We start from the raw sequence: 13,549 nt of genomic DNA, 5'->3' as shown, positions 1-13,549 counted from the left end.
GCGTGATATGGTGTCCTGCCTAGAGGCAAAAGGAAAGATATGGCGACATCCTTTAACATGTGCAAATTCAGTGGCACATACTTGGCTTCAATAGGAAGATTTGTGCATAGAGCACAAGTGACCTCACCACCAGGAGTAGGGATCAGATGGAAGATTCGTGGCTGTGTCTTGCTTACGTGAGCTCAGATGCTGAGACATTCATGGCTTGAGAACGTCTCTGTCCTTAGAGACATCCCATTTTTATATGTAATTTCTCATATCATGGTCCCTAAACACAAGTCAGTTGTTTCAACTGATGCTCAAAGAAATGGCTTTTTGATTGGGATTTCCTTCCAGTGTAATAACTGGCCTGTGGGATTTTCACAGGTAATTTTGACAATAGGCAATTTTAGTCTTATGCCCTAACTATAAAGCTTACTGCTCAGATAAGAGATACGTCCACGATATCTCTTTTTATGAGCCTATAATTTTATGATCTCTTCACATTACGAGAATATCATTGTATGTCCAAGACTCAGAAAGATCCACTTCTAGCCTTGAGAGAAAACTTGTTTCTGAGACACACACACTTAAAAGCAACATTTCTCATCAGTTGCTTGATTATCAGGATCACAAAACAAGGATGAACATACACTGTTCTTTAGCGTCACCCCCCACCCCGCCATTTTTTTTTTTTTTTTTAAGAATAGAAGAAGTAGCTCTCTGTCAAAGCTCATTTTGGTGAAAGCCTGGACATGGCTGGATGCTTGAACGTCTCTTCACAGTTTGCTGGTATCTTTTGCCCTAGAGAAGCGGGTGGGTCCAGGCATGTAACTTGCAGTAGGAAGTCGAGTATCTAACTCAAAACTTGTATCCATATTTTTTTAAGCTCCAAGCTCTAAGAAATGCTGTTCAGACAGGTCTCGATCCAGCAAAAACTCATAAATCTGTTGATATAACCCCCAAAGCCATCAAAGAGTATAAATCTGAAATTCGGTAAGTTTGTAATTGTAACTTCTTTTTTTTTTTTCCCTGTTTGATGTCTACTTGTAGAGTTGTTTTTTTTTTTTTTTTCAGAATTTTTCTGAATGTACTGAATACATGTGAAACTTAGCCACGTGAAATAATGAGATGTATCTGTCACATTAACACCAAATTGGAAGTCCCCTATGAAAGAAAGAAGGTGTGAGATGCTGTAACTCACACACTGCTGGTATAAACAAATATTCCCACCACTTTAGGGAGCAGCCTAAACACCATAGACAAGCATAGTGTTGTTTTGTAATGCCTGTCAGCTAGGGACCCAGCACTTCAACTTCAGGTGTGTGTACTCTAAGGAGCCGCTCGCACCTGGAGGCATGTGTGAGGATTCCACAGCATCATTTAAAAAATTGGAAACTAGAAATAACCCCATACCAATGAACACAGCTGCCAGAGTCTTACACTGAATGTCTATACCACAGTTATAATGACTGAATTAGATCTGCCTATATCCATATAGACGAAACAATGTTGAAATCCAGGCGTAAGAAGATACTTGCTGTGTGATACAGTTTACTAAACCTAAAGAACACCTGAAACAGTACTCATTTGTCTTAGGTTCACAGATGTTGGTACATATGGACAGAAAAGACACATGCCAGCTGGTAAATGATAGAACCAGGATTTAAACTCGGAGGGCAGGGTGGGGGGGGCGAAGAGTCTGGTTCTAAAAGCTTTACCCTTAACCACAGTGCTTCACGGCCACTCGCGAAGAATGCTTCTTATTCTAGTTCACCGCTTTGTTGATTTTGCAAGGTCTTCAGAGAGTCCTGAATCTTGGCAACCCAACCACTAACTGGCTGTCATCTTCTGCCATCTTCCTTTTCCACAGCCAGCAGTTGAATGATTAGAAAGCTAGCCTTCTGTGCTTCTCTGTACCATCTCCATAGACTAAGTCGTCACAAGTACAACCTGCAGACTCGGGCCTTCCTTCTGGAAGTTCATGAGGTGCTCACTCATGAAACACTGCCTCTGTGGCAGTGTTCCTAAGACACTCTCTTAGGCAAATCTCACATTGTATGTTATAGTCATTTATCCATGTGTCTATCTCCTGAGCTAAACTTTCTGAGGACAGAGACACCTTCTATCTCTTAGATTCTTCTGAATCCTGCTAGTACTTGCTCAAGAAAAAAGTTTAATTAATTACATAAATAGAGTACGTTTGGGTTCTGGATTTGGCTATCATTCATAGAGAGGACTTAAAGTAAGGCATTAAATAAGTGCTGAACACTTTAAATAATGGAGCTAAAAATGAAAGCATTTTCCAGGGATGCTTCTTCACGTCAAGCTAAAAATATGGTTAATCTAGTTAGCTCTGAAAACTCACCAAGGCATGAAGAAACATCACTCTGTCTCCTAAAGGTATAACCTGTGATTTGTGTTAGCACAGACATATATCTATGCTATATATAGCACGAATATATCTGTTATAAACTGAGATAGCAACATACTCCCCTATGTTTACAATAATTTAATTCATGAGAACTGCAGTTAATGGGCCCTTTATTTTCATAGCTTCGAGGGTGGCTATTATTTAAGGGTGCATAGAATTAATAAGAATTTTAAAAGGCGATATAATTTAATTGAAGTCAGATTCAGCTAGAGGAAACAAAATCAAATAACCTCTCAAAACAGGTTGGCATCTTATTGTCTTCAAATTTACATTCATGTTTTTGGTTTTCTATGATCTCTTCACATTACGAGAATATCATTGTATGTCCAAGACTCAGAAAGATCCACTTCTAGCCTTGAGAGAAAACTTCAAATTTACATTCATGTTTTTAGTTTTCCAGTACTTAAGAAATATTGTAGCTGTTAAATTAAATATACACTCACTATAGAATTATTAGGGTTTTTTTTTTTAAATTTGCGAACACACCTAAATAACTTTTTAATGTAAATGCATGTATATTATCTTGTAGAGAAACCAGAAAACTGCGTGACGCTGAACAAGAAAAAGATCGAGCATTGCTCAAGACTATCATAAAAGTCTGGAAAGAAATGAAGTCTCTTCGAGAGTTCCAGAGGTTCACAAACACACCCTTGAAACTGGTTTTGAGAAAGTAGGCTGTTTTCGAAAATTGTATGAAACATAGATACAGTTTTAAAAATATTTATTTAAAAAATGCTTACAAATGAGTAACCAGGTAACCACGTCCGAGGTTGAGAAATAGGAATCACCAGTATCTGGCAGCCCCCTCCATTTCAGAGATAACCATTTTCTGGACTTTTATGATCGGTGTTCCCTTGGTTTTATTTATAGGTTTGCCACCTATGTGTGATCCCTAAGAACATACAGTTTAATATCGCTTGCATTTGACTTTTCTGTAAATGAAAGAATATTGTGTGTATTCTTCAGCGAATACACACTTTCTTCTTTTCTTTAATACTATGTGAGATTCATCTACTTTGTGACACAGAGCTATAGTTTATTTTTCCTTGCTTTATAATTCATTATATGGATATTACAAAATTTGTCCATTTTACTGTTGATGGACATTTGAGTCGATTCCATTTTTCAACTGTGATAGAGAGTACCTGTGTACATGTCTTTTAGAAAGATATCTGGAAGTAAAAATGTCAAGTCTTAGGGGATATGCTTCTCCAAATATTTACATGCTGATTCCAAACATTTTTTCCCCAGCTGTTGAGCTGATTTATGCTTTCGCCAGTGTGCCCATAGGTCTATATCGCCCATATCATCTCTATCACCTGGTACTGTCAAACACAGATGTGCCAAACCGATGACATTTTTTAATTTATATTTATCCTGTACGGATTGGCCATCTTGATTTCTTCTTTTATGATGTGTCTGTTCAAGGCTTTTGTCAAGTTTTGAACTGGATGGTTTGTTTTTTATCTTTTTCGTAAGTTGTAGGAGTTCAGCATACATCCTATTCGCAAGACCTTGTGGATGACGCATGCTGTAGACATACTCTCTACTCCGAACTTCTCCGTTTACTGTCTTATTGCTGCTTTTTGGCCAATAGACGTTCTTAATTTTAAAGAGATAGTAGATATTAGTCTTTTATGATCGGTGCTTTTTGCATCTGCTTAAGAAATCCTCTACCTCCCTCCACCCCTCAAGTCATGTGCACAGCCTAACGGTACTGTTTCTTATGGTCTTCATGGTTTTATCTTTCACATTCATCTTTAATCCATCTGATCTGGGCGTGGTGTGGAGAAAGCGCTTTGACAGCATTTCTGCTAATTCAGCCTAATTCACCAGACTGTGATACGTGAGTGAGCTCGCAGTCACCACGGCAAAGCTGTGCTCTGTGCATTAATTCAAGAGTGCCTTTGTTGATTTTGGTCCCTTCCTGAAAGCTTCTTCTGCATAAGTGTCGTGCCCGTACACCTACATGAAAAGTGACAAATGTGGGCAATTATCTGACACTTTGCTTTGAAAACAGCCATGTTTTGGCCAAAGATAACTGCAAATTGTGATTGGGGCAGGCGGGGAGGGGAGGGATGTAGTCATCATAAGACTGAGAAACATTATACAGTTTTGTTCTGCACAGTTACAAGACTGTGCTCTATGAGGGCTGGGGCCTTGTCGCCATGTCAGCGCACAGACCTGACATCTGGTCCCTGACAGAGCACCTGCCACTTAGTATCTGCTCAGTTAACATTAGTAATAAAAGGCAAGTTCAAATTATCTCTCACACAGAAACCGTGGGTATCTCCCAGAAATTCCAGGGCTTCCGTTTCTAAATTCCATCTCCCAGGCTACTCCTCCCAGCCGAAGCAGAACATAAATATTTACCAGATCGTTTTCTCCTTCCTTCCTTCCTCAGGTTGAGGATAAACCAAGCTTTATAGTAGATTTACCCTTAAGGTCACCCTAAGTTGCAAACTTCTCTTGCGCTAATTAAGCACAATTTAGTGGTGATACTTAACGCCCTTAAATTCTTTTTGAGTGACCTTTTTTCACTTCCTTGGTTCATCTAGCCACCGTGTAATACACCATAATTTTTTTCCCGAAAAAGTATCCAAATTCTAACCAGTTTATTTATAAATAATTTATTTACAAATAAATGATCAATAACAAGGGAAAAGCAAATGTTCTCTATATATCAGTAATGGAACTAAATTTTTTGAGCCAAATTTCCCCAATGTTTATAAATGGCAGGTGCCACTGTACTGCCAAAGTGATTTCTTTGGCAGAATCCTATACATCCGTACGGGTCTGTGCCTTGAAAGACTGTTAATTGCTAAACCAACAGGCCACACTGTGTACACAGCAAACATCTGTCAGCTCTAGGCGCTTGACCAAGTTTATCTAAAAGGGACAAAGCACCGTGAGAGGCCAGACCGGCATTGACCTGGTCTGACCTTGTTAGGAGATAAGCGCAGGCGATGGCTTCATCGTTGCTTAGTGCTAAGTCGCTTGGGCTCATATTTCAGCCCCTCCACTCACCACTTAACCTCTCTGCGCCTCAGTCTCTCGGCGTATAGAATGCGGATGATAACAGACTCTGCCTCACGGGTCTGTGCGCTGACATGGGCAGCGTTGAGAAGAGGCCTGCCACAAAGCAAGCCTGATCCAGGCATTTGCTGTTATTCTTACTCTATTACTTAATTTCAAGAAATAATCAAGCTACCGTAAATTATTTTTAAGAGAAAAAGTGGACCAGAAAGCAGACAAGGAAGCCTATGAAGCAGAAATTCAAGCTGAAATAAGTGAATTGTTGGAAGAACGTTCAGAAGAGTTCGAACGAGAGATGGCATCGTACAGAGCTGCGTATCAGCAGTGGAGAGCCTGGAAGAAGGGCCACGTGTGTACACAGTCCCCGACCTTGAACAGGGCTGACCGTGGGGCGGGGAGCGGTCTGGGAGGGTACTCCTTGAGATGGAAGGAGGGAAACTGAGCAAGCCGACTGGCGTCCCCTTCTGCCCCTCCTCTGTCTCCCTCCCTGCCCCCTCGCTAGGGGACAAAAGAACGAATGAATGAAATAGCTAATGCACTTGTTTAAAAGACCACCGAGCTAGCCGATCCCAGAGCGGCTTTTTCCATAGGTGGTTCTCTGGTATCAGTCTGTGGCCATTCGAGTGAACCAACGAGTAATAACATAGCAATCACTCACGTATGTGTCAAACATTTACAACACATTAACCCACTGAATGTAGGGCATTGATGCTTCCGGATGTCCCTCAGAAAACCACGTGACTTGTCCACATGACCCTGCAAAATTGAGTCTAAGGGCAATAAGTAACAGATCAGGGTGACCTGCAATGCCAGTTGTGCTCACAGCCTTTACTTTACTTTAAGATATGTCCTTGACCCTTTAGAACTGATATTAATGATCACATGATTAGCTAACATTTTTTAAGCCCTTTCGAGGGGCCAGGCACCGTGATAAGTGCTTTACAGGCATTACCCCATTTCAATAGCCCTGGAAGGTGTTTCCTATGATCGTCCCCATTTTGTAGATGAGAAAACTGAGGCAGGGAGAGGTCAGGTGGCTTAGTGATCTGCCTGAGCACATACAGCTGGTTGAGGTGGAGCTGGGTTTGCACTCAAGTGTATCTGATTCAGAAAACTATGCTCTTATATGAAATTTCAAAGTTCCTGTTTCACCTAAGGTCACCTCTGACCCAACAGAAGGCCAGGAAGAAGAAAAAGAAACAAGCAGTCGAAGAGCATCTGGATGAGGAGATGGAGGAGCCGTATCCCCGGGAGGAGCCTGTGAAGCCGGTCCCCCCGGAGCCCATCGACCCGGCAGCGATGGAGCAGCAGGTGCGGGAGAGAGCAGCCCAGGGCAGGAGGCCCGGGGAGCCCACGCTGGTCCCGGAGCTGAGCCTGGCGGGGAGCGTGACGCCCAACGACCAGTGTCCCAGGTGAGCGGACCCTTGGACCGTAAATGAGATTGGCGTGTGACACGTGCGCATGCGCACACATATTCGCCCACTGTGTGGACTATACATCTCGACATGGTATGGTCAGGAAAGTCATTAACTCTCTGTGAGTATATATTAGGTTGAACCATGTGAAATTGCAGAAATTTGTCCATGTTTTGGTCATTTCATATGGTTCACCTACCTAATGCATCCCCACTGCCCGCCCCCTCCAGGAGCCTCCCGCATGAGGCTGCCTGTAGGAGGCACCCTTTACCGAGAATTGTGGGTATTGAAGTCGGGCCGTCTGAAGCCTACCCTCCAGATTGGATAGAAATACGTTTCTAGTCATTCTCATGTGACGCCTAACAGAGAAACAATCCAAAGCTTCACTTTATGTATATAAATCTATACATACAGGAAATTCATAAACACACATGTATATATTCATCCTTTTTAAAGTTATTATTTAATTAAACATTTTTAAAATTTCCTACTTACTTTTTTCCTACACCTTACAGAGATGGTTCTCAAAGTGTAGCCCAAGGACCAGCAGCATCAGCATCAGCATCACTGGAGAACTTGTTAGAAACGGGAATTCTCAAGTCCTACCTGAGACTCACTGAATCAGAAACTCTGAGTCAGGGCCCAGAAAACTGTGTTTTCACAAGGTTTCCAGGTGTTTGTGAGACATGTTATAGCAGACCATAATCTAACAAAGGGAATCTATTAAAATAATTGATAACGCCAGTCCAGGCTTAATTTTCCGGTAAACAGAGACCTGTCATGAACACAAAGAATATCTTAGACTGGAATCATTAATATTCCACCGTAGAAAGTGAGAATTCAATCAAGGCAGTCATCTTCAGAGGTAGTAGGCTAGGATGCCATTATTAGACTTCCTACAAACTCCTTTGTTTCAAACTCTTGTTTATGTATTAATGTTATTTTTAAGTAGCTTCTTAGGCATTTTTGTGTAGCCTCTCAACTTCATAGCGTTCACACATAAATAAACTATCCCCCAACACTAAATTAGCTATTTTCAAACCACAGCATACCATATAATTTCATAATGAACATTGAAAATATATGATTACACAGCATGTTTTTTCCATTTCTATTGATACATAATTGACATATGTCACTGTATAAATTAAAGGGGAACAGCATGATGGTTTGATTTACATATATTGTGAAGTGATCACCACAATAGATACCGCTAACATCCATCGCCTCATAAAGATACCATAAAAAGAAAAGAAAAAAAAATGATTCCCTTTGTTATGAGACCTATCAGGACTGACTCTTAACTCTCCCAGATGTATCACAGAGCAGTACACAGCACATTTTTTAAAGGGAAAATTGGAGCTTGATTTGACAGTCTTTTATGGTGAGTCCCATTTCGACCAAGAATGCACAACTCCATCATACATTTCTGAGTTTTCACTGGGACTTGGGACAATAACCCAAATTACCCCAAGCCAGTGATCATAATTGACCCACTTCATTAGGTCATCAGGTAAGGCGGGGCCATACAGAAGAAGGGATGTTTTAGGTCTGTTTGTAGCATGAGGTTACTGGGAATAAACTTTAAAACGACTCTGAGTCTTTGGATGTCTCGGATACTTCCTGAAATTTGGTGTTAAATGCCCTTTGTAGAACAAAAATGTTCAAGTCATTTGAGCAATTTCATGTCTGGGACTAGCCTTTATTAAAGATACATAAAAAGTGAAAACTACCACCCAGTTTCATGGGTACGGAATTTCTATCTGAGATGACGGACACCTTCTGGAGGATACTGGTGATGGTTACACAACATCGTGAATGTACTTAATGCCACTGAATTCACTTAAAAATAGTTAAAATAATAAGTGGTATTCGTGTATATATCATCGTAATATCAAGAAAAAAAACCACCACCCAAAAAGAGTGCGTTTTGAAATTTTTTATGCTCTAACCTCTCCCTTTCCTTGACAAGCTTGAGTTGCTATTGACTTAACCAATAACTGGCATTTTGGGTGGACATCTGCAAATATCCGCAACAAAATTAAAGGCTACTCTTGGAGGTTTAAATCAGTACTCTATCCCTTATGGTTTGAATTCACTCCATTTAACAAGTAATATATTTCTGTTTACTTAAAACTTTGAGATATAAATGTAAGGCTTGTTTGAAAAAAATTAAGGAGACCATAGGACAGCCACGCCTGGACCACAGTCCTTAAATCTCCTGAGACCTCTTCAGTGCCTCTTATTCCATATCACAGTATTTTATTATATCACGCTCTGAAAGACCTAGAGTTATTTTGGTTCAATGAGGGCTAAGGTGACTGGCAGCGTCACCTGCAGCGTATCTTGTTCTGGTCAGTGACCATTTATCAAACACTACACTTATCTGTAGTCAGTTAATACTAATCCCACCTGCCTATGGGCTCACTTTGCAGGGCGGAGGTCTTGCGAAGAGAAGATGTCAAGAAGCGCTCGGTGTATTTAAAGGTGATCTTCAATGAAAAGGAGGTGTCCAGGACCAACAGTCGGCCACTCGGAGCAGACTTCCGGGTTCACTTTGGACAGATTTTCAATTTGCAGATAGTCAACTGGCCAGAGAGTTTAACACTGCAGGTACTCATTTTAATTATCATCACTGTCCCAAGGGTATTTTGGTCGTCACAGGTGCGAGATGGTTTGAAATCATCCATGGGCTATGCCAGTGTCCTCATAGAGTCCCGAGGGGAACAGGAGGTTGTGCCTGTTTGTAAGGTCTTGGCAGAAGGAGATCTGACACCTGAACTCGCCGTCTGAAAATGCTAACAGATTAACTGGCCAACGGCTCAAGGGTGTGCCTCAAGAAGGGATGGGGACCGAGGGAGGGTGGAGGGTAGGGGGGACCTCTGGCTCATTCATCATAGAAGTAAGTATCTCAATATCAGCCTCTACCAGGCCCCTAGCATAATGTACCAGAGAAGTCAATGGTGCCATAATCACAGGTGGTTATAATGGGGGTTGGGGGTGGTTACAGGTGCTAGGATCCCTCCCCCAAAATAAATCTCCCACTAGCCTAAATCCCACCATCAGAGATATATTTATTTGGGTCGGTTTTAGTTTCCCAGGGCTGCCATAACTGAGCAACACAAACTTGGTGGCTCAAAACAACAGACATTCATTCTCTCACAGTTCTGGAGGCTGAAAGTCTGAAACCCAGGTGTCAGCAGGGCCGTGCTCCCTCCAAAAGCTCTAGAGAATTCTTCCGGCCTCTTCCAGCTTCTGGTGGCTCTCGGAACTCCTTGGTTTCCGGTAGCATCACCCCGGTCTCTGCCTCCATCCTCATCTCATGTGACCTCCTCTGTGTCCCTGTGTGTCCCTTTTGGCTCTTACAAGGACACTCTCACTTTCGGCTCTCACAGAGACACTCTTGTTGTGCTTCGGGCACACCCTAATCTACTACAGGCTTATCTTGAACCTTAACTAATCACATCTGCGAAGACGCCGTTTCCAAATTAGTTCGCATTCTGTGGGTCCAGGTGGATGGCAGTCTTTAGCGGACACTATTCAACCCACCACAGAGTCTTCGATTCGCTGCTTTTATGGTGAATCCTCCCTTACGATACTAACAGAGTTCTCTTTTGTGATACTAACGGGCTTGTTAACTAGGGCTGCAAGCACGTGACACACATACCTTTGGTCGCCACCCACACAGAATCACTAATCCTCACCCGCCACTTAAGCAGAAATTTTTCGTCCCCATCCCCCATCCTTACCATAAATGACTACTTGATCATATCCTTTTTTGCCCCACGGAGCCTGGAGATAACTTCAGAATCCTTCTCATACAGTGCTCTAGATAGCCACTGCCTGCAGACTGTCATTAAGTCTGGCGGTACTACTGCCGCTGTATAATTATTAAAATCTTTAAATATTTCTGTACAGAATGGTAAATAGCTGCTGACCCCAATCCCCATGAAGGCTACCCTGGCTACCTATACCCCACTTCCAAGACCCTGGGCTTTCCTACAGTGGACCAATTAAAGCCTCGTCTGACAAGGCCGACGCCCCAGGACCCTGTTCTCTTGACGTCTCTTCTGATTGCTTAGCTCTTGGCCACGAGTGTTGTTTAATATTTTTAATATGGCCTGGACTTCGATAGTTAAAAGCCTTCTAAGGCTGGTAGAGGAAGTTCAAGACGACACAGTAGGGGTTTCTCCTGACGGTGGGAAGGAAGCACGGTGGACGTGCTTGGGATGACACAGAGATGCCGAGAAATGCGTGGGGACCCCGAGGGGGTCAGCGCAGGACGCCCAAGGTCAGCCGTCTCGGAACTGGACTTTCCCATGATCGTGGCAATTTTCCACTTGCGACCTGACGGCGGGGAGGGCACAGAGGGGTCCTCACTTACAAAGCGCCGAGGACCAGGACTCCAGCCAGATCCCTTCGCTGGGCTGGTAACAGCATTGATGGCCACACAAGTGAGCAATGTTTTCCTTCAAATTTTAGAACTTGGCGTAGTCCAGTCATTCATATAATTCCTGAAACCCCATCTAAGTTTTAAGAAAATGTCTCCGTATTCTGGAACTCGAAAAAATAGAACAGCGAGGACATTTTGTTTAAGCGAGGGATGGTGTTAGAAAGGGGATTGACTCTGGACATTTGGAGGAAAACTGAGTTTTCCTTCGGCCTGAGAATTCCCTTTCTGAATATTATCTGGGACAAAGTAATCTCTGTCAGTTCGACTTGCCCTCTGGGTTTACGACTCTGTGTGGATACAAGGAGTGACATGGGGCGACCGTGCCTGAGGGTGAGCGGAGAGTCACGTGACTCTGCCCCGGGAAGGGGAGCGGGGCCGCCTCTGCGCAGAGGAGCCAGGTCTGAGGGGCTCTGGGTCCCACCGACTTGGTGTCATATCACCACTCCCTGGCAGATTCGCCATTGTCTGAGCCACTTAAACTATGACGCCCTACGGATCGCGAGTCACAATCCCATGTTCAGATGTGTTGAAACTAGAAAATCTCATGTTCTCTACACCCGATTTAGAGTGGCCTTTCTTGGCCAGGGCACCCTGCAGCGAGAGCCTGGGGGCAGTGCCCTTCCGTGTGGACGCCGAGGGCCTTTGGGACATTTAAAATGCCAATGCCCCTGGGGGAAGGGGTGCGCTCTGCTGATTCCAAAGACCCCCATCTTCACGGCTTCCCACGTGGACCCTGCTGCCCTGGCTCCGAACACGTGTGCTTAAGCTACAGTTTAAAGTAAGACTTACACTACACACGGAAAATTGTCTACATGAAGGATAAAACTTGGTGAGGAAAGTAAATACACATAGATGGCAGAAGCCATCTTGCCCCTTGGCTGCACCTGCCCCGAATAATGAGGGTTTGCTGGGGGCCCTGCCCCTGCGTGGGTCTCTCCCACTCTGCAGCCACAGCACAGCAAAGGTTTTGGTTATTCAGTTTGCCCCTCGTTGGAGATTCGTCTTTAATGTGTCCTCCGCATTGCTCCCTGCAGAGGAAAAGCTGATGTGAAGAAGGCCAGACAGAAAGGTAGAGTGAGGAGAGACAAGGAGTCGGCGTGTAGGCAGGACGGGAGCTCTAGAAGGAGACAGCCCACTGTAAGGAGGACAGAAGACAGGAGAGAGGGCCTCCCTCCCACAGGTCCCCAGCCATGCCTCTGTTCACGGGGGGAGCTCAGCCCACCTGGGCAGGTGCTCTGGGCAGTTCTAAATGTTCTGAATTACTGTGGAAGGAAAGACATCATCCACCTTCCGCGAGTACACCAATATCTTATTTCGTATATTTTCTAACATAGAAAAGGAGCCTCCCACACTCTCTCCCATGTACTGTCTTGAGGATTAGCTCGCTGTGGATGTTACGATCAAAATAATTTTTCGAAGTAATGTGAAAAGAGTTACCCTCAAAAATATACATTTTTTAAATAAACAAGCAAAACTTTATAATGCCAAGAATATACTCATAAGCAATTAGCTTGGCCCTACCCTAAGAGGTGAATCATGTAATCTTCTAAAAATTACAAATGAAAGGAGTCAGTTTAAATTCTTAAATTCTTAAATTCTATCTGCAGAGATTCGGTTACTGATCAAATCCCGTATCGTAATGGCTCATGACATAATTTTTTATAATCGAATAGCGGTTACAGATTAAATTAACTTCGAGGATATTATATTTCAATTCTCTAGGAATAGTAGTATGCCATTTGAAATTTTTCCATATAATTGCAAGTTTTGAATTAGAGTTGGTTCAAGAATTACTGGCAACTTTGGCAGGGTAAGAAAAATCATCTTAAATGCATCTGCTTATGGCAGTACTATCGAATTCTTAACTTTAGAGCCTAATGTATTTCAGGAAAAGTTCTAAGATTCTCAGAACTATAATGCATCAACTGACGAATCAACAGCCAAGGTGGGAACATTTGCTGTTTGCTTGTCAAGAACCAACTGAGTGTCTAATACTGAGCCAGGCGTGTTGGGGAGAATGGGAAGCCATGAATAAAAAGTGGGGCACACAGCCCTGTCTCCAGGAGCTTCAAACCCAGCTGGGAGATAAGAGAGGAGGAACTCCAAGGGCGTAATACTCAGCCGTGTGCAGAAGTGCAGGGCCCTGGAAGGGAACAGGGGAGCCCGTGATGTCTGATTCTGTGCATGTTTTGAACTGTGAGGCTCAGTGCTTCCCAGCCAGGCTGGAGATAG

At 43.1% G+C, this 13,549-nt stretch overlaps 1 protein-coding gene across 8 annotated transcripts in view; it reads left to right on the top strand.

Moving 5' to 3' along the window:
• CC2D2A (coiled-coil and C2 domain containing 2A) overlaps positions 1-13,549 on the top strand; it is a 101,646-nt gene that overhangs the window by 41,101 nt on the left and 46,996 nt on the right. For 7 of the 8 annotated variants that reach the window (XM_025051770.1, XM_015594913.2, XM_015594915.2 and 4 more), the window contains 5 exons: positions 869-975; positions 2,943-3,083; positions 5,642-5,798; positions 6,626-6,861; positions 9,300-9,477. In XM_025051770.1, coding sequence (XP_024907538.1) covers positions 869-975; positions 2,943-3,083; positions 5,642-5,798; positions 6,626-6,861; positions 9,300-9,477 — 819 coding nt within the window. The remainder of the gene's footprint in view (positions 1-868; positions 976-2,942; positions 3,084-5,641; positions 5,799-6,625; positions 6,862-9,299; positions 9,478-13,549) is intronic. The other variant, XM_025051769.1, reaches the window with a different exon arrangement.

Source organism: Pteropus alecto, unplaced genomic scaffold (assembly GCF_000325575.1).
Source record: "Pteropus alecto unplaced genomic scaffold, ASM32557v1 scaffold5, whole genome shotgun sequence".
NCBI lineage: Eukaryota > Metazoa > Chordata > Mammalia > Chiroptera > Pteropodidae > Pteropus > Pteropus alecto.
This window is presented reverse-complemented; position numbering and strand designations above follow the sequence as displayed.